At 42.0% G+C, this 19,042-nt stretch overlaps 1 protein-coding gene across 1 annotated transcript; it reads left to right on the forward strand.

Annotated features, from left to right (window-relative positions):
• The first annotated feature begins 4,103 nt into the window (after nt 1-4,103).
• Nucleotides 4,104-18,782, forward strand: LOC115765769. Its single transcript, XM_030709441.1, has 5 exons — nt 4,104-4,490; nt 6,795-7,372; nt 14,811-15,227; nt 15,283-17,950; nt 18,011-18,782. The coding sequence occupies exons 1-5, from the start codon at nt 4,418-4,420 to the stop codon at nt 18,430-18,432; spliced, it is 4,158 nt and encodes a 1,385-aa protein (XP_030565301.1). The 5' UTR covers nt 4,104-4,417; the 3' UTR covers nt 18,433-18,782.
• The last annotated feature ends 260 nt before the right edge of the window (nt 18,783-19,042 follow it).

A 19,042-nucleotide genomic window follows, 5' to 3' on the forward strand; every position in this document is an offset into this window, starting at 1 on the left:
AAACGTCCATTTAAGACTAAAATATAAATAAATGGAAAAAGAAAATAATTACTGAATATTTTTGACATAGATTTTTTACAGTTGATTATTCGCGAAACAATTTTAATTACTAGTATGACCACATTGTGGATAATGCTGTAATCGAAATATTTGTAAATGATAACAAAACTGATTTAGTCTTACAATTGAGACGCTTTGTTTTCAATTAGCAAACTATTCATATATCTGTAACCAAATAATTTAAATAGAATTGGGCTTGAACAATTGGTAAACTATTATGTTGTCTAAAACATTGAATTTCAATCATATAATGAATTGTTTTACACATCTTATAATAACAATATATCACTTTACAACACTGCAAGTACATTTTAGCGCCCTATATTGGGACACCCTCCATTATTTTTAAGCCGACTCTTTGATAACTTTTGACTTTTTTGGTTTGTGTATTTGCTAACCGAAAGCTTGCCATGAAAAGCTCTCTAACGGTAACTCTAATTGGCTTTTCACACACGTGATTATTAAAGAAATTCGTTTAAACGCCCAGCAAGAAAAAAAAGCCAACAAAACTCAATATCCTTTTTGCGTCACGCGACACTAGCGGTGGCGCCCATTGTTTGGCCTTGAAACGAGGCGGAGTTTTTTTATTTTTGTGTGGGCTGCTGACGTCAGGCCGCAAGTGTCCAACCCGAGCATTGACCGTGCCACATGAGAAAATGCGCAACAAGATATGAGCTATTTGTATAGCCAAAGGGGCTACCAGAGTCCGTTACGACAAAAAAAAGGCAACATTGCAAGGCCCTTAAAGAACACGCGACCGTCCAAAAAGGCGTCGACTTTAGCCGCCATCACCACGCGCCAAAAATTATATCTTTAACGACCGGCAGAGGGGCTCGTTGGTGGGCGCACGAGGAATTTAAGTTATGCCGACAAGTTTTATCTGCTAACAGCAAGTAGTATTTAGTCGGCAAATTTACGTTGCATAGTTTTTGGGGCGCCAAAGCGAGCAGCAGCAAAGGCAGAAGAAGCAACTACAACAAAAACAATAAGCGACTGTGTGTATGCGCCTTGTTTTCGCATATTTCCGGCATAATTTGCACTCCATTTGCCCGACAACACGCACCCACACACATACGCACACACCAGAGAGAGAAGAAAACATCTTCGCTAACGGCAGTGCAAGCACATTCGCGCTTTGCTCTTTGAGCTGTTTTTTTTTTTGTGTAGTTCTTGTAGCCAGATTTGCCTTACCTTAGAGTAGATAATTAGCAAAATGTCTTGCATTTGTTGATAGCATAATCTTTTAATTAAATTTGATTCTTTTCCTTTTATGCGATGATTATAAAATATAAATATATATAAAAAATATGGGTGAGCTTATTAAATTGATTTTAAGATATCTGAATGCCTTACAACCTATTTATATCTTTATATTTATATATCTAAATCTCTGCAAATTACAAAAACATAAGAGCTGACTGGGTTGCTATTATAATTGCCAGTGATCCCCACGACAGAAGATTAAGTTGTGAATGAAGTGTGCGGCACTTGGCTGTCAAAAGCTCTGCTACGTGACATTATTAGCAGTGCAGTCCATCCTGCATATCCTGTACCTCTCCCCTAACGACCCATACCACATAAATAAACATGTACATTGTGCCAGGGTGCTTATGATTTATGACTGGAACGCAACTAATGATGGCGCATTCGTTAGATGCCAAGCGTGCCCAGCCAAAGGCAATGGCAAAACTTTCAATGCCACATATGTATATATATATATGTTCATATATATGCAAACATATATTCATTATTAATACAAATAATATATACTACTGCATCTGCTGCCAAACAGGACAATAGCTCAATATTATATTGTCATTACCCTTACACTAGTGTCGAAAACTTCTATAATTTTAACCAAACTATCGTGTAATGCAGATGCCCACGCTAGTGCCTAAACGTCCTGCCAATAACAATTGAGACATTTGCTCATTGTACTCTACTTTCTTGTTTTTGGGGGGCGTCTGCCTGTCATTTGTCACATGCCATGAGGGCCATAAAGGCGCTACGGAAGGCAAACGTTTGCCGGCTGTATGATTCACCAGGCTTTTGTGACGACATCAACGCATGATAACTCCCCCGCAGTGCGGCATAATACATATTTTGTTTAAGGTTATCTGTTGTCGGGCTGCTTAACTCACATTTGCTAAACTCATTGGCATGTCGCCAAAAATTTCGACGCCATATCCATAGTCGCGTTGGCCATTTGATTATATTAGTCATGCTTACAAAAAAAGCCATATGACGCTCGGGCAACCAGTTGGCCACCCGGCCACCTAACCACCCCATCAACAAGGCAGAACCCAGAGCAGCTTTGGTTTTACTACACACACCAGCGACAACGTCAGTCGACCCTACAAAAAATGTCCTGCCATGGAAATAGCGGGGCTTAGGGATGCAGTTGTGCCACCAATGGCCTCCACCAGCCTTACGACGCAGATAGCGACTGGGCAAACAAAAAGCTTTTCATTCATCAAAAAGAATCAGGCGAGCGGAGCGCAAGCGGCATATCCTGTGGCGTGTGTGCGCGCGTGTGGCACTCAGTGTAGAGTCTGCGCTGCGCAAATTTCAGAATCGTAGTCTATTTTCTGCAACTGTATTGTACGTATTGTATTGCTCATGCCCTGCTGCCAACTTGACGAAGCTTCTGTTTCTGCTATTTCTATTTCTATTTCTGTGCTTTAACTGCGTCTTCAATTGTTTGGGGATTCATTCATGAAATTTGACAGTCTGTCGTGGGGAAACAAACAGAGCGATTAAGCTTTTTATTTTAATTGCCCAGAGCTTAGCTATTTTTGGACAGAGAGTGCACGAAATCAAATTTGCTACTCTAAAAAATCGAATTTATATTGATTCTAGATATTGATATTGTTACTCACTTACTTATACAAAAACTTAACAAAATAAAAAAAAAAATTGTTAGTCTCAATATCCGAAGAAAATCCAGTGGGTAGTTTTTAATTTTATATTTTTATTCAATACGAGTTCGGTTCATTGTTAAATTCTGTTTAATATTCCAAAATATTCCCAATTAGAATCGTAATGTTAAATAAATTAAAAAAATATCCCAAAAATGATTTATGTAATGTTTGCTTTTTATAAGCACCAATATTTACGTAACATATATTTTATCCAACTACACCTCCTATGATTATTCTCTAGCACATTTATAATTTCATTAACAATCTGTCGTTATTTTTAATGTTTGTAATTTAAAGGATCTTCAATGGCGCCTGCTCCATTTGCGTTTGTCGCTGACTCTCTCACTTCTTCTCCATCAAAATTCCCACAGTCACTTTCCCTCTCTGACAACAGCTGTATGCTGAAGCTTTCGAAAATTGTTATAGTCAAAAGCTTTGCGAATGCAATCCACATGTCCATAACATCCTTGAACAAAAGGATATGCGCGTGCTTTTGTGGCCAGTACGCGACGTTAACTCATGGCATACACACACGACAGCGGCAAACCCGACGCGCAACCCACACAGACAGACAAAAACACACTATATGCATGTACACGAACACACACAGACGCGCAGAGAGTTTGTGTTAAGAAATTGAAGCGCCAAGTGCCAGTGGCCTAGAAATAATATGTGAAAATAAAAGTTGCGATTAATATATAAGAGAATTAAATGTGAAAGATTGTTGATGAAAAGTGCAAGTGAAAAGTGCCTGTAAGAAGCGAAAATCACACACTTACTCACGGGCGCACACGCATTAGTGAACACACACACGTAAACACACACATACACATACACGTACACGCACACAAAGGAAACGTCATATGCCAGAGGCAGGCTGTCGCTTGGCAGGCACATTGACAGCAACAGCAACAAAGGAGGCAGCAGGAGCAGCAAAAAGCATTTTGTGTACCCTATTTTGTGTGTGAGCGCGTGTCCATGTCCATGTCCGTGTCCTTTGCGACGGCAGTAGCGACAACAAAAGCAGCAAACGGCAGCAGGAGCAACAGCAGCAGAAACACTGGCAACAAAAACAACCAGAGCAATAGCAATTACGGCGTGTAGTTGCTATAATGATAGATTTCAAAACAAAATTGAGCAAATTATCGTATGAATTGTGGCCCGGTTGGAAAGTCTAAAAATAGCACAACGCGACTTTCAATTCAAAGTCGGCGACGTATTCAGAAACCAAGTGCCGACTGACATCTGACTTTAAATTATGCATGCACATTGATTTTTTGACGCGTCGCCGTTGCCTTCGTTGTCGTTTTTTGCTCTCCCACTCAACGCCGTCATCAACATTATCAACAACAACAACAAGCATATAAACAGGAACAGCCTCTGTCTATTGGCAATCTCGTAAAGTCATTTCTCTTCCTGCGCTCTGCTAGCATCGCATGTTATCAGCGGAACTGGCTTCGACGGCGGTGTGGAATGCGAATTATGAGCGCACCAACGGCCTAACAAAAGGTGAGCACCTCCAACAACATCAACATCAACAACATACAACATTCGACACAAGCCACAAAATATTATGCATACGCACGTTATGCTCGCGCCTACAATGCGAATGTGGGATATTTAAAGACATATGGCTCATTCCTAATTTCTATTAGTTATCATGACCGCAAAACTCAACACAGGTTTTTTACCAGTTGTTCAACGTTTCAAAGCAACGCTTTGACTCAAGACTCGATATATGTAACTATGTATATCTACTAGAAGGACATTAATAAGCCGTCGCTTAATAAGATTAAATAATTATTCTTGTTTTAATTATTGTTGCTATATTTATTTTTCATTGTTTATTAGTTTAAGAAAACGTAAATTAAACCAAATAAATTAGTTAATAATAATAGCCGGCAACCGCTCGCTCATTAGTTATACGCTCGAACACCAAAGCCACGCGGTTTCGATGATAATGATTGCAGATCAAACTTGCAAAAATCAGTCTTTATGCTCCCCAAAGGCAGCTTCAGTACAAATTTCGGCTTCATAACGACCAATCAGTTGAGGAGTTGGCGTATATAAAAAGAGACAATTAAGGCCGGCTTATATTTTGTATTATTTCTTTGCTATAGGATGTTATTTGTGCTAGGAAAAGTGATAATTTAACGCATTGCCTCCATTGGCCAGGTGAAGCTATTACAAACAAAAATTCCTTTCTTGTTGATTGATTAAAATTCCTTTAAATTTTTGTAATGTGCATTTAACAACATAATTTGCATATTTTCAATGTGCGTATAATGGGTTTAATTATGCAGTTTCAGCTCCTGTGCAATCCTAACCCTTTGTCGCATCAAGGCCTGACACATTTAATTAAAATGTCATAAAATACATTCAAAGCTCATTTGCTGCGCTTATTAACACCCGCACATTCAATTATCAACACATACACACACACACTATCTTAAGTTTCCTTTATGCTATACACCCACTGGCTGCAATGCTGCGTCATGTTGCCATTATATTTGCTTTTAATCAGATTTCAATTATAATTGCATTTTACAGCGCTAATGCGCTTTGGCGCCCACTCGCGCACAGCCCCAGTGGCCGCTGAAAACAATCCCCGCAGCCCCCTTCCGCTCTTGCCATATTTAGGCCTAAGAGCCAAACTCGCGGCACTTCATGAATCCCGTTTCATTTACTCACCTTTCGTAAAGCAATTCATTACGCTGACAATTTCTTGGGAACTGGGGGCGTTCAAATTTCCATGCAATCGCTTTGGGCAGCGTCGACAGTAACTGGCACCGGAAATACAGTTATAAAATGTCAACAACAATGCAAACTCATGCTAGTTCTACATTTCCGGTATGCAAGTTGCCCAATGTCGGCGTTGACAATAGTTCTCTAGATATGAGCGCGCGTGTGTGTGTGTGCGTGTGTATTTGAGTGGCTTTTTCTGGCGTTGCTGTAACGATTTTATGACTTGATGTCATGCATTGAGAAACAACAAGTGCAATAACAAACAAAACATCCACACACCCACATACACACCCACAAGTGTGCAATTGTAAATTTTGTTATGCATGCAATAGGGGCGAAAGTTTTGAGTTTATGGCTCCTATTAGGCGACCCAAATTGCATTAATTATACAAATTGTTGGCACATTATAAATAACCATGCAGTTTGCATTTTGTTAGCCAATACAGTTTGTATTTCTTGGCAATTTTGAGTTAACAGTTAAACTATCAACATTTAACCTATAATAAAGTAATAAAAACTTTAGGCTTCAGTCTTAGCGGAGCTCACTCAATGTTTTACCTTTAATGATAATAATAGCTTTATGTTAAATATACATTATTCAAAGCCTCTTGAAATTCAATTAATATTGTGATATAAAGGAAAGACATTTCTTCAGCTAAAATATAAACATTTGAAGAGTAGATGCATTATTTGCTAACCTCTTAAGCCAGAGTATAATTATACGAAGCTGTAGCTCATATTGCTAAAAACATAACGAGTATAAGTAAAGAAAGAAAGAACTGCATGTTCGACAACCACGAAGATTAAATATCCTCGTAAATGGTGAGTTTTTGTGAAATCTTACAAAATAACAAATACAGAAAATAATACAGTAGTTCAGTATTGATGAGAGTTTTTGAAACAGTGAAACTAGAGAAATGCAAAGTCGAGATTGGCAAAACAGAAAAGTTGTTACTTACTTTTTGGTATGCGTCACACATTATAATGCCCTTTATAAGGGTATACAAATGTCCACAAAGAACTGTAGTTAATATAAATTTCCTATATTTATCTCACTTTCTCGCGCAGATGAAGTTTGTCTGTCAACGACATATAAAACCTGCTCACCAACAAAGGAAACAGTGGCAACAACAGCAGCAGCAGCCGCAGCAGCAGCAATGACCAAACAATTGACAACAACAACTGCGACAAATGCAGCGTCTAGCATAACACATACGGCTAATTTGGCACCAACGGTTATTTCGCCCACAACAACAGGCGCAACAACAGCAACCACAACAACAGATGTAACAGCGCCTGCAACAGCGGAGACAATAAAGACGCAATCGCAAACCACAACAAAGGCCACTGCAGCAGAAGAAAAAACATCAACAACAACAACAACTCCGACAAGTGATGCCAGCGGCCGTTCGGCGGCTTTGGAACGTGCCTACGTCCACGATGTCTATGAGCATTGCGAGGAGCCAACGGGACCAGTGCGGCCGCGAGTGGCACAATTTCTGGGCAACCTAGAGCCCGGTTCCGTGGTCTGTGACGTGGGCTGCGGCAGTGGGCGTTATCTAGCACAATGCAATCCCGCTATTTGCACCATTGGCGTCGATCGCTGCTATCGCCTTAGCAAGGTGGCACACGGGAAGGGCGGCGAGGTGAGTCTCGGGTGAGGGTCATGAATGCCCTGAAAATTGTAATTGATGTGAGCAAATTACTCCATTGGAGGGTATTGTAGGTGGCTGTGTTTGTGCACACATATATTTCTTTGCCATGCCAACAATAGCTCATTTGTGCAGCACATTCTCTGCCTCTCTCCTCTTTATTCTTGCCTCTACTGCAATTCTTGGCCATACAATTGACCCATTTCGCCTCAACGCGCAAACACAGTGCGCTTCATTCAAATATTAGCCATGGCCCAGTCGGGCGCTCGTTGCTGGCCAAGTCGCCTTAAATGCAACGCATAAATTATGCTTATCATTGAAATTATTTTCACATGTTCCCTCTGTTATAGCCGGCGCTGAGCTTTAATGCCCTCGTAATTGCAATGGCCAGCAATAGAGCCATAAAATGAACAGCGTTTTGGCCATTAGAGAGCAACTAATAAAGTGCAGACGTCTCTGCTGCTGTCAAGTGCAGCACAATTGCATTTAAAGCGAACGCTAAATCAATACAGAGTCGGACTGGGAGTTGGTAACTGGACAGCAAAAATTTAAAACTAAAAATTTGTTTGCTTAATATGTTTCAATCGAGATTTAGCGAGGGTAATTTAAAATGAAATTAAACTCTTTTGCATAAAATAAGGGGAAATTTAGGAGCTCAGTAATATTTAACATTTAAGAAATTAAGTTTTTATATTTACCTCCTTATGAATGGCGTTTCTGGAGGAAGCTTCCCGATCCACCTACCTACCGATATACATTTGCCAAGCCATTTAAACTATTTAAATTAATCATAGCGTTCAGAATATGCTGTGCAACTTTAAGCATACATTTCTCCAATAATGAATATAAATTCAGTTTTCTTTTACAAATTCCATTCAATGCTCCAATACGCAGTTGCCATTGAAATAATGTGCATTTTATTCACTTATTGTTGTGTTTTATTGTAGTGTTCTTGCTCATCCCCAATAGTTCCTCTTCTTTATAGCAGCAAACAATAAATTTTGCCGCTGCCGACCTCCCTCTCTCATCCTAAAGTCTCGCCCCCAGAGGTATGCAATAGTTTTTGCAATAATCTATTACAAACGCTTCGCTTCGATTCGCTTCGCTTAGTTATGGTGTCATTTCCAGGCAAGAAATGCCATTTTCTAAGAAAAGCATACTAACCCTCACTCCACGGATAACGGTTGGAGCCCCTCAGCCCACCCCTAGGCTTAGTTGCAGGAATTTTTCGAATTTAAATTGCATTTGCTGGCATAGCGTGGGTTTGAACTTCGCATATAATGACGACGAGGACACAGCGAGGACGCCGACGCTGCCGTCGCAGGCGGGTTGCCAGCTTTGCTGGTTACATGCCACACACTGCAAAGTGCATACAATTTTGTTTAAATGGTTTCATTTATATAATAACCAGTCCCATTATCATTAAATTCACAGAAGAGCAGTGCAAGGTGCCTATGATTACTTGATTGTTACAACTGTTATGTACTTGATGTACATTCCGATGGCATCCATTAGCAGCAATTACATTCGCTTTCTTCCTCCTAAAATAAACGAGCTTTTTGTCGGGTTCAGTTTATCTATACCACCTTTCCATTACACCTTAAATATTCGTCCAGGAAACTATCATGGCTGATTAAAAACTAAAATCTATAGAGATATTCTAATTATGCAACCAAAAAGAAATGGTGTAACGATATAGCTCACATGGAATTGCATTGTAAATTAAAATCTCTTGTTATTGCTTTTTGTTCGGCTGGCTGATATATTAGATAAATTATGTTAGAGTTGTGCAGACTCAGGCAGTTACAATCATAATGTTTCTATCTGCAATAACATTATTATCTTTAAATGCCAACACCATTTTTCGTTTGAATGCCACCCATATTGTATATGCTAAATTTTACTTTATTCAAATGCTGATAATATGCAATATGTGTGTGCTGATAATATGCAATATGTGTGAATGCACTCAAATGCAAAAAATACAAAACATACCATCAACTCACGTGACCTGAAAACGAATGTAGTATGTTGCTGTAGCATGTTTCTGTTTCCATTTTTCAAAAACCAAAACTGAAAAGCTGTAGGGGAAAACAAGTTAGAACTAGAGAGCCACGGTCGGGAGTGCCTGATTAGGAGATTCCCTGGAACCCGCGCCAAGCTGCCTTCACATACCAAATTTGGTGACTCTAGCTCATTTATGCTCCGAGATATGCTAAAGATTCAGGATTCGATATCGTTTTTTTTTTTATCGATTTCAAGGAAAGGGGGCAATTTATCGATGATTGTCATTAGCAAGCACGTAGCTTTATTGGGTTTCGAGATCTTCCGGATGAACAGGCAGTCGGATATAACTAGTTCGAATTGGCTATTCATGCTATTTATATACTTTATCTACTACCTGGGGTCAGATAAGTGTCCATCTGCCTGTGAAACATATTTATACATAAGCATTATACCCTTTTTAGCAAGTTTCAAAGGGTTCATGATATAAAAACAGAAAACTATGCGCAAAGCCAATTTAACTTTGCTTCAACTATAGTTTTATTCATGTACACATGCATATACACATGTATCTGCCGCTGGTAGGAAAACTTTCAGCTGCTGACAGACTACTTTGATTTCAAAACTCGTGCTTGGTCTGATTTACTATAATTTTGTAAAGCGATAAACTGCCAACTGAAGCAGACTGCAGCTGGCATTAAGCAAATAACACACACATGCACACACATACACATACACACACACACACTTCACACAAACAGCCTGCAGTCAAGCGCTCATAAATTTTGTTGCTTCCCGAAATGACGCATTGAAAACAAAAACAGAAGCCAGAAAAGCCCATAAAAAAGCGGGGCAGCAAAAAATGTAACAAAAAAGCGAAAAAGTAAAGGATATCTTCGGCACGCCGAAGACTTAATACCCTTGAAAACATTTGCTTTACGATTTGGCAGAAGAAAAAAAACCATATTTTGATAATGATAAATATAATGATATATTGATCAAATTTGGCTTAAGCAGCATACTTTAAATGACCCAACTATAGCAGCTATAAGATACAGTTGTCCGATCAGCCAGTTCCGAAATATGTACTGTCGATAGCTTTAAGGCGATAGCTTTAAAGCTGTGAGAACTGTTCGCTTAGAAACAAACATGTAGACGTGGCTGTATCAACTACTATGTATGCTAATCTAGAATATATAGCCAGAAACGTATCCTATGCATTCCATGCATCATAAAAAAACTAAAATACCTTCCAAAAGGGTGTAAAAACCCAAACGATCGCAACGAGATTCTCGGACTTCTCTTTTCAAACTAAATCGTTCAGTTTTGTACCAGACGAATGCAGCCGAGAAAATTCATTGGAAAACTTCAGCAGCGCTCTCAACTGTTAATGTACGCTCACAAAGTGAAAAGAGTATATAGGGTGTGTTCAATGTCGCATATTTTAGAGACTAAAAACTCTGAACATAATCGTTTGTATATGCTTGTCGGATAGAGATTATATGGGTGCGCGGTAAATAGCAAAAATATATATGTATCTAACCAAGTTGGAAATTGGAATTACTACAGATGAGCTCCACTAAAGACCTTATGATAGTGGCCCATGGCAAATTGAAACAAAAAAATATCTCTTAATACATTTTTTTTATTTAAGTATTTATTTATTTTTAAATGTTAAAAAAAAAAGCGAAATGCGGACACCCGTCTCGGGCGGATATTATTTCTCAAGCCATTATGAATCAGGCCATACCCAATTACCCGACTGTTGCTGTCCGCCCAAGAGAGATAGAGCAAAATTATACGATGGGGATATTTTATTTACCCGTCCGGCCATACTTTTTCTGGGTGGCCTCTTTTAAGCTGTAGACTTGCGTGCGCGAGTATTTTGCAGTCGGTTGCAGACGACTACAATGTGTTTACTTTCTTTGTTTTGTGGTTCGTTTAAACTTAATTTAAATAAGCTGGTGGCTAAGAAGGCCAAGCAAATGTATAAAGTACACGTGCGTAAACATATTAATTTTTGCAATTGCTTTTTTTGCTTTTTTTACTTTACGGAACTCTTTTGAGCCGTCAGTTCAGCTGTGCTGTGCTTTGGCCTCATTAGTGTGCAACGTGGCGTATGCGTGACATGTTTCACCTGGCGCCCACGATGGCAACAAAACAGAGCTGCATTGAAAACTTGTCAACATCAATTTCAAAAGCGTAATGTGCTCGACCAGTGTGTATGTGTTTGTGTATCTGTACGTATAAAAAATGGCGACTGCTATAAATACAATTTGTAAAGCGCATAAAGGAATGTCAAAGCGTGCATTCATGGCACCGGAACATGTGTTAAAAAAAAAGAAGAAACACGAATAAAATTTTTGCATTGCTGAAAGCTGCTCGGACAAAGCACTAAAGCAAATGTGCGGCACTTTCATATGCAGTTTAATTCAAACTTTGGCATTTGCATAGCCCACAAGTGTGCAGAAAAAATATTTTTTATTGTGCCGTAAGAATATGTATTATGCATATAGTATACTGTGAAGACAGAAGCATATTGTATCTAAAGCTAGTGAACGTTTTATTATATAATAAAAAAAAAGAGTTTATCCATACTATAAAGCAGACTACACAGAGACTCTGGTTTTCACTATTTCTATTTCTATTCAATGTTTTTAACAGCATGTTTTAACTCATTCACCCAGTCGTAAAATAAAGAAACGGCAACACGCATTTGACAGAATTTACAAATTACCTGTCAAATGCGAAATGTTTTTAATTACAATTTATAAATTTCATGTAAAATTTTACAACATAAGCAAGAGCAAGTTTTCCAAGTAGAGCATTGTAACTTTGTCAGAACTTAGCCGAGTTTTCGCTGCATTTTGTTTGCAGTTTACATGATCTCTGCACTTGCAGCTGTCGACTCGCCGGCCAAATGCTTAACTTAATTGACATTTTCTGCTAAAAACTGTTTTGCCACAAGTTAAGTTGCAATGTCTGCTGCATAGGCTCTTCTCTGACATGGCCAAGTACCTGGCCAGCTGTCGCAGCAAATACAGAGAAAATGAGAGGGAGGAATAATTTTTCTTGCATTTATTTTTTTTTTTGCCTTGCAGGTCAAGGTCAGGTCAGTAACACGCATACAGAGCGAACGATATTAGCGTTATTGCAACGTACAAATTATATTTGTGGTACGTGCAGCAGTAAAAGAAAATTATGCACCCAGAGATAGTCCAAATAAATAAATGCATACTTCAAAAAAATATAGCCCCAGAGATAATAGAAATTGCAAACACAAAGCTCACTTTCAACATTTATCATCGCCATAGAGTTGATTTGATAACATTGTTAAGCAATTGCCGGTGGTTTCATTCATATTGCATCTAATGGGAAATTGGAAATTAATCTAGAAATGCCAACCACATTACGCTTTTCCACCCACACACATTCGATTTTTTAGAGTTTTGTTTATTACCTTTTTTGTCAGACTTAATTGACTCTTTTAGCGATGGCCGTGACATGGAAATGAATAGAAATGACGCACATCTTTATAAAAAAAAATACACAGAAAAAAACATATGCACATACACACACACGCACACACCTGCCGCAGAGTTAGGCTAGGTCAGTTTACAGTAAAACAGTTCCCAACTTTTTCAATTGAAGCTCACCAAAACAAGAACAACTCAATGCAGATGGGCTAACCGATATTTGTGCATGTGTATGTGTATGGTTGCTTGTGTGTGTGTGTGCTTGTATGCTGGCACTTCAATGGCAAATTGACTTAACCAAGTGCCAATTTTCATCAGACGAGCGCGTTAACTTTGTTTACACCCATCTATGTGAACGAAATTCTTGTTAATTGCAAACTGCTGTTGCAAACTCGTAGCTCCCAACTAGCCTTCTGGGAATTGAGCCAACTGCTTGGAATTGAATGAAAGCTCTTTTTATGAAGAAAAAACATTGCGTGCCTCTTATTAAATTCAATTCTCGCTAAGTTTTCATAGCAAGCATTTGTATGCGTTTTTCAGAAATGTGCCTAATTATAATCTTAAATACTATATAATCTTAGTGCTATATTTCCCTATAGTTTTGTTAGCTTGCAAAAATTCAATTTTAAATCAATTCTTCATATGAAAATAATAATCATCATTATACCCTTGCAGAGGGTATTATAATTTTGTCGTGAAATGTGTAACGCATAGAAGGAGACATCTCCGACCCCATAAAGTATATATATTCTTGATCAGCATCAACAGCCGAGTCGATGTAGCCATGTCCGTCTGTCCGTCTGACCGTCTGTCCGTCTGTCTGTTTCTATGCGAACTAGTCTCTCAGTTTTAAAGCTATCCTAATGAAATTTTGCAGAAGTCCGTCTTTCTGTTGCACGCAGCACATATGTGAAAACCACTATATCATATAGCAGCCATAGGAACGATCGGTCGAAAATTTAGTTTTTGTATGAAAAAAACATTTTGTTTATCAAGATATCTTGACCAAACTCGGCATTTATTAGTTTTACTATGCTCCTTCTATATATGCGAAATCCTATTAAGATCGGTACACTATATCATATAGCTGCCATAGGAACGATCGGTCGAACATTAAGCTGTTGTAGGAAAAAACATATTGTTTTTCAAGATATCTTTACCAAACTCGACATTTATTAGTTGCACTATGCTCTTCATATAAATGCAAAATCCTATTAAGATCGGTACAATTTATCATATAGCTGCCATAGGAACGATCGATCGAAAATTAAGTTGCTGTATGGAAAACCTTTTTGTCATTCAAGATATTTTGATTAAACACGGCATTTAAAGATTTCACTATGCTCCCTTTCCCATCGGACTACTATATCATATATTTGCCATAGAAACGATCGGTCGAAAACTAGGTTTTTGATTAAAAACCTTTTTTGTTTATTAAGATATCTTGCCGAAACTCGGCATTAACTATTTTCCCTGGGCTTCTTAGATACGGGCAAAGCACTGGTTAGGTCTGCAAGGGTATTAGATCTTCGTGGGTATTAGATCTTCGCGTGCCGAAGATAGCCTTTCTTTCTCGTTTTTTTTTTTTTATTTTATTTTATAACTTTAAAATTTGCTTTAAGCATCATAATTAATGGCCATATGTTTGCTGATTAAACCGCTCTGTGGACTTAACCTAAACTTTTTCATGTGAAATTTATTAAGCGAAGCTATAAAAATGCATCAATTTCTTTGGCTGGTTACTCGCCCAACTGAAGGTGGTTCAATAGCCCACTTAAGGTGGAGGATCGTTGAGGGTTGAGATTACAAGGAAGTTGCTTGCCACGCTTTGGCATGGGCGCCGACTTTACCGTAATTTAATTTTCTGGGCACTCGGCATGCAGTTTCTTTTGAGTCGCATTTCCCTTAGCAATCGAGTTATTCATAATCATATTGCGCTCTTTGGGTCACAGGTGGCGCTATGCGACAATCTGGAGCTGCCCTTTCGCGATGATAGCTTCGATGCGGTGCTATCGCTGGCTGTAGTCCACCACTTTGCCACCACGGAGCGACGTGTACGGGCGCTGAGGGAACTGGCGCGTATCCTGCGAATTGGCGGGCGGGTGGTCATCACGGTTTGGGCGCTGGAGCAGCGGCACCGGCGCTTTGAGTCGCAGGACGTGCTGATACCTTGGCAGCCGCCGAAGAACCGAACCTTTTCCTACACGTACTCCGATGATGAAGATGACAACGACTTTTTGCCACCCTATCATGCCTACACGGAGGACTCGACCAACTCCAGTCGCTCGGCTGGCGATGGCGACAGCTCAAGCCTAAGCTCATCCTCGCCGGGCGAGTCCTGCTATAGTTTTGTTCGACGCGCCTTACAAGTAAGTTGGGCATCAGCTTATATATCCTTGGGGATTCAATTATTTTCCGTTGTAGAAGCTGGCTAGCGGGCGTCGTCAAGCTTGGTTCATGGACTCGTGGACATCGAAGGACACCAAGAACAATAGCAGCCTGGACTATGAAGATGCCAAGGATCTGCCCATTGAGCTGCGTCGCCTCGAAGACTTTGAGGATTTTCCGGATCCGCCTCTCTCCGCTGGCCTGAAATCGCGCAGCCTAGGCAGCATTCTGCAGACGCCACCGCGTGAAATAGTGCGGTCGCGTTCGAGTGTGCCCAGTCTGAGTGGTCCGCTGGTGCCCGGCGAGACCAAAACCAGCGCCACAGCTGCTCTGCTAATCAGCGCGCCCGAGGCCCAGTTACAGCTCAATGGTTACCATTCGCCCACGACTACCGCCAGCGCGGGCAGCACTCTCACTCGCCGCCCCAAGTTAATCAAGCAGAAGCAGTCGCTATGCGAGGACGACAGTATATCGCAGCTGGGCGGGCCAGCGCCAGCAGTTTCAAGCGCCAACGTGGCCTTTCCCATGGTCAGCAGCTACAATGGGGCCAATGGTACTATTAGCAGCAGCCTTTACACGCACACCGGCAGTCATTCGGCGACGGCCAATATTAGTGGAAACGCATCCTCCACAGCATCACCGCCGCTAGCAGCTGAAACGACAGATGCAGCTCCGGTGCCCGGCACCAGTCAGCCAAGCTTTCTGCGCAAACAAAGCTCTCTGAACGAGGAGCTGATGGCTGGCAATCGACTGCGCGAAAAGGAGCGGGTGCGTAAGCGCATACAGAAGCAGACCTCGCTAAATGAGGCCTTCCTCTGCCGTTCGGCCATGTTCTCCAAGCGATTGCAGCTTATACGTGAGGGCTTTACCACCAAAATAAAAAGCTCGACGGACAGTCTGGAGCGTGTGACCAAAACGGGCATAACCAAGCTCATGCAGAATATTAAGAATGGGCCGCCAAGCCAAACGCCCGTACCCGTGTCGCCCAATCCCCAGCAGGCGGACAACAACAACAAGCAGCCAGTAGCGCCCGCACTACAAGCTAACCAACAACAAATTCAACACCAGCACCATCACCATCATCATCATGTGAGCAACGCTGGCACCTTGTTCTCGGCCCATCTGCTGCTGTCCAGCGCGACGAGCGGTCCAGTGAGCTACTGCAGCATAGTGGACTGCAATGCGCCCAACATATGCCACTGCAGTGCCTATCAGCAGGATTGTGTGACCTGCGCAGAGAGTGAGCAGGGCAGCGCTCGCCGGCACTCGCGCGAATCCGGCTCTGATTCGTCCAAGGATAGCAGCCTGCAGTCGGACACGAGCATTGAATCTGAGGACAGTTTTGCCTCGGTCATCTTCATACCCAAGCCGGAGCAGCAACAGCAGCAGCTGAACTATCAGCAACAGCAGCAGAACTCCAACTCAAGCTCCAGCAACTCCAGCTCCAGCAATGGACAAGCCCAGGCGGCACTTACTGCAGCGGCAACCACCACAGCTGCCTCGACCTGCACTCTGGTACGTTTGCCGCCAACCCACTCCGTGCCAACGTCACCGCTCGTCATGCCATGCCCGCCGACGCCCGCCCACTCTCCAGCAGCCATCCTGGGAGCAGTCACATCGCCGCCCCAGTCCATGGCAGCTGTGACTGCAGCCATGGCCATTCTGACGCCTGTCGCCAAGCCGGCACGCTTTAGCTTTGACGAAGCGCACATCAAACAGCAGCAGGAGCAACTGCTGTCAACGGCGCCGACTGTTCCAAGGATTACACGCCAAGCCATACGAGAGCTGCCGCCCATTCCCAAGTTCCGCAAGCAACAGTCGCTGCAGCTGCAACGACAGAGCTTTCCGATAGTGCGACGTGCCTCGGGCTCCGGTCTGGCGGGCAGCAGCAGCACCAGCGCCACCAAGCTCCTCTCGCTGGAGCTGTTCAACCCCGCTACCGATGATCTGGACAGCGATTCCAGTGAGCCGTCCTCGCCGGACTCCATTGACAGCGTGATCAGTGCCCCGCGCTCGGCACAGCTGCTGTCGGCGCCCGGCACCGGCACGGGCAAGTCCAGTGATGAATCGGACACAGCGCTGAACCAGCTCATTAGCGTTGACGAGCAGCACTACCACACAAGCGAGCTGCAGATCAACAATGCCACGCCCAATGGCAATGACATCATACTCAATGCGGACAGCGCACCGCTGCTGCCGGAGAAGCGCGAAGCTGGCCAGGCGCAACAGCCCTACGATTGCGCCGAGTTCGCCGAGCAGCTGACGGCCCAGTTGCAGCGCGAACTGGACGACAAGATTAATCGCGCCGAGTGCCGCAGCTTGGACGGCATCGGTGACATTGGCGAGTACTTGAGCGGTGGCAAGAAGCGCTCCAATGGCGATTGGAGTGCGTTGCGTGATGAGCTGCGTGAGCGTCGTCTGATGCTGGCCAATCTCTCGACGCAGCCCAGCTTACAGCAGTCGCCCATATCGTCGTCCACATCATCGCTGTCCTCCCAGACACGCAGCTTTACCATACACGAGGAGCAGGAGGGCGAGTACGAGGAGGATGAGGAGAATGAGCCGGGCTACACGCTGGGCATCTATGAGCACTGCAAGGTCTCTAAATTCAACTACAAACGCAACCGCCGCTACAATCTTAATCCCGAGACGGCCTACTTGCTGCAGGACGATGGGGACAGTGATGTCCGCGATGATGAAGATGGTAAGTAGACAATACTAAATGCTTGGAACTCTCATCGATAACACCTTTTCCACCCTGTAGCCATACCCGAGGAGGATGAGGATGCCGAGGCGCTGGAAGCACGCGGCGGCGATCAGCTGGGCGAGGGCATGCACGAGTATGGACACCGGCGGCGCAACTTTAGCGCCATCAAATCGGTGACATCCAGTGCATCCAGCTCCTCGGAAAGTACTCCCTTACAGCAGGAACAACAGAACCAACAAACGCTACAACAGCGAACCTCCACCGAGTCGCTGGAGCAATCGAATAGCTCAAACACCTCGCTGGACAGCCCCTCGCAGGGTGGGGCCACCACACACCATCGCTTCTACCACGTGTTCCGTGAGGGCGAGCTGGACGCGCTTATTAATCATCATGTGGCCAGTCTGCACATCGTTAGCTCCTACTATGAGCGCGCCAGCTGGTGCGTTGTGGCCGAGAAGGTGCAGGTGTGGACGATCTAAGTTAGGAACTTAAGAAATTACAAAATATATACAAATTGGATAACCCAATAAGTCTCTGAAGCCCCCAAAGGAATTGTTAAATTTAGTCTTTATTACTAGTTGAGAGAACAAGAAACGCAAAATTCTAGCACTAACTTAAGTATTCGTAGTGACTCTTGCTTAGGGTTGCCAGGCCTGCTCAACGGGAGGGCTGCCGCACTGTATTGAAATTGAATTTCTAGTAAACCGTTTAGTTTTTAGGCGCAAATCGAAATGAAATCAACGCAAATTACAAAATCAAATTATAAATGCAACAACAGATAAGAAATCTTACAGTATATGTTTAAATGATTAACAACAACTATCATAATTGTTTAAATTCCAACATTTTTTTTTTTATTTTTTTGTTAATTATTTATTTCAGAAATTGAATACTCACAAACGTCCATTTGCAAATGACATACAAATAACTCAATAAAAGTTAAAGAGAAATATCTATTTAAGAGTTCAAAAATAAGAGTTACTTAAACAAAATAATTAAATAGAAAATGCAAAAACCATATCTAGACATCAATATACCAAGGCTTTATACGCAAAACAAAAAGAAATTCTTGACAAAATGCAATCTATT

This window comes from Drosophila novamexicana, unplaced genomic scaffold (assembly GCF_003285875.2).
Source record: "Drosophila novamexicana strain 15010-1031.04,08,12 unplaced genomic scaffold, DnovRS2.1 tig00000986-arrow-arrow-pilon, whole genome shotgun sequence".
Lineage (NCBI taxonomy): Eukaryota > Metazoa > Arthropoda > Insecta > Diptera > Drosophilidae > Drosophila > Drosophila novamexicana.

Excerpts from the sequence above, each read along its gene's own strand:
- LOC115765769 (XM_030709441.1), top strand. The coding sequence starts at position 4,418 with ATGTTATCAGCGGAACTGGCTTCGACGGCGGTGTGGAATGCGAATTAT. Across the intron at positions 4,491-6,794 it reads CACCAACGGCCTAACAAAAG|ATGAAGTTTGTCTGTCAACG; the intron begins GTGAGCACCTCC and ends TTTCTCGCGCAG. Across the intron at positions 7,373-14,810 it reads CACACGGGAAGGGCGGCGAG|GTGGCGCTATGCGACAATCT; the intron begins GTGAGTCTCGGG and ends TTTGGGTCACAG.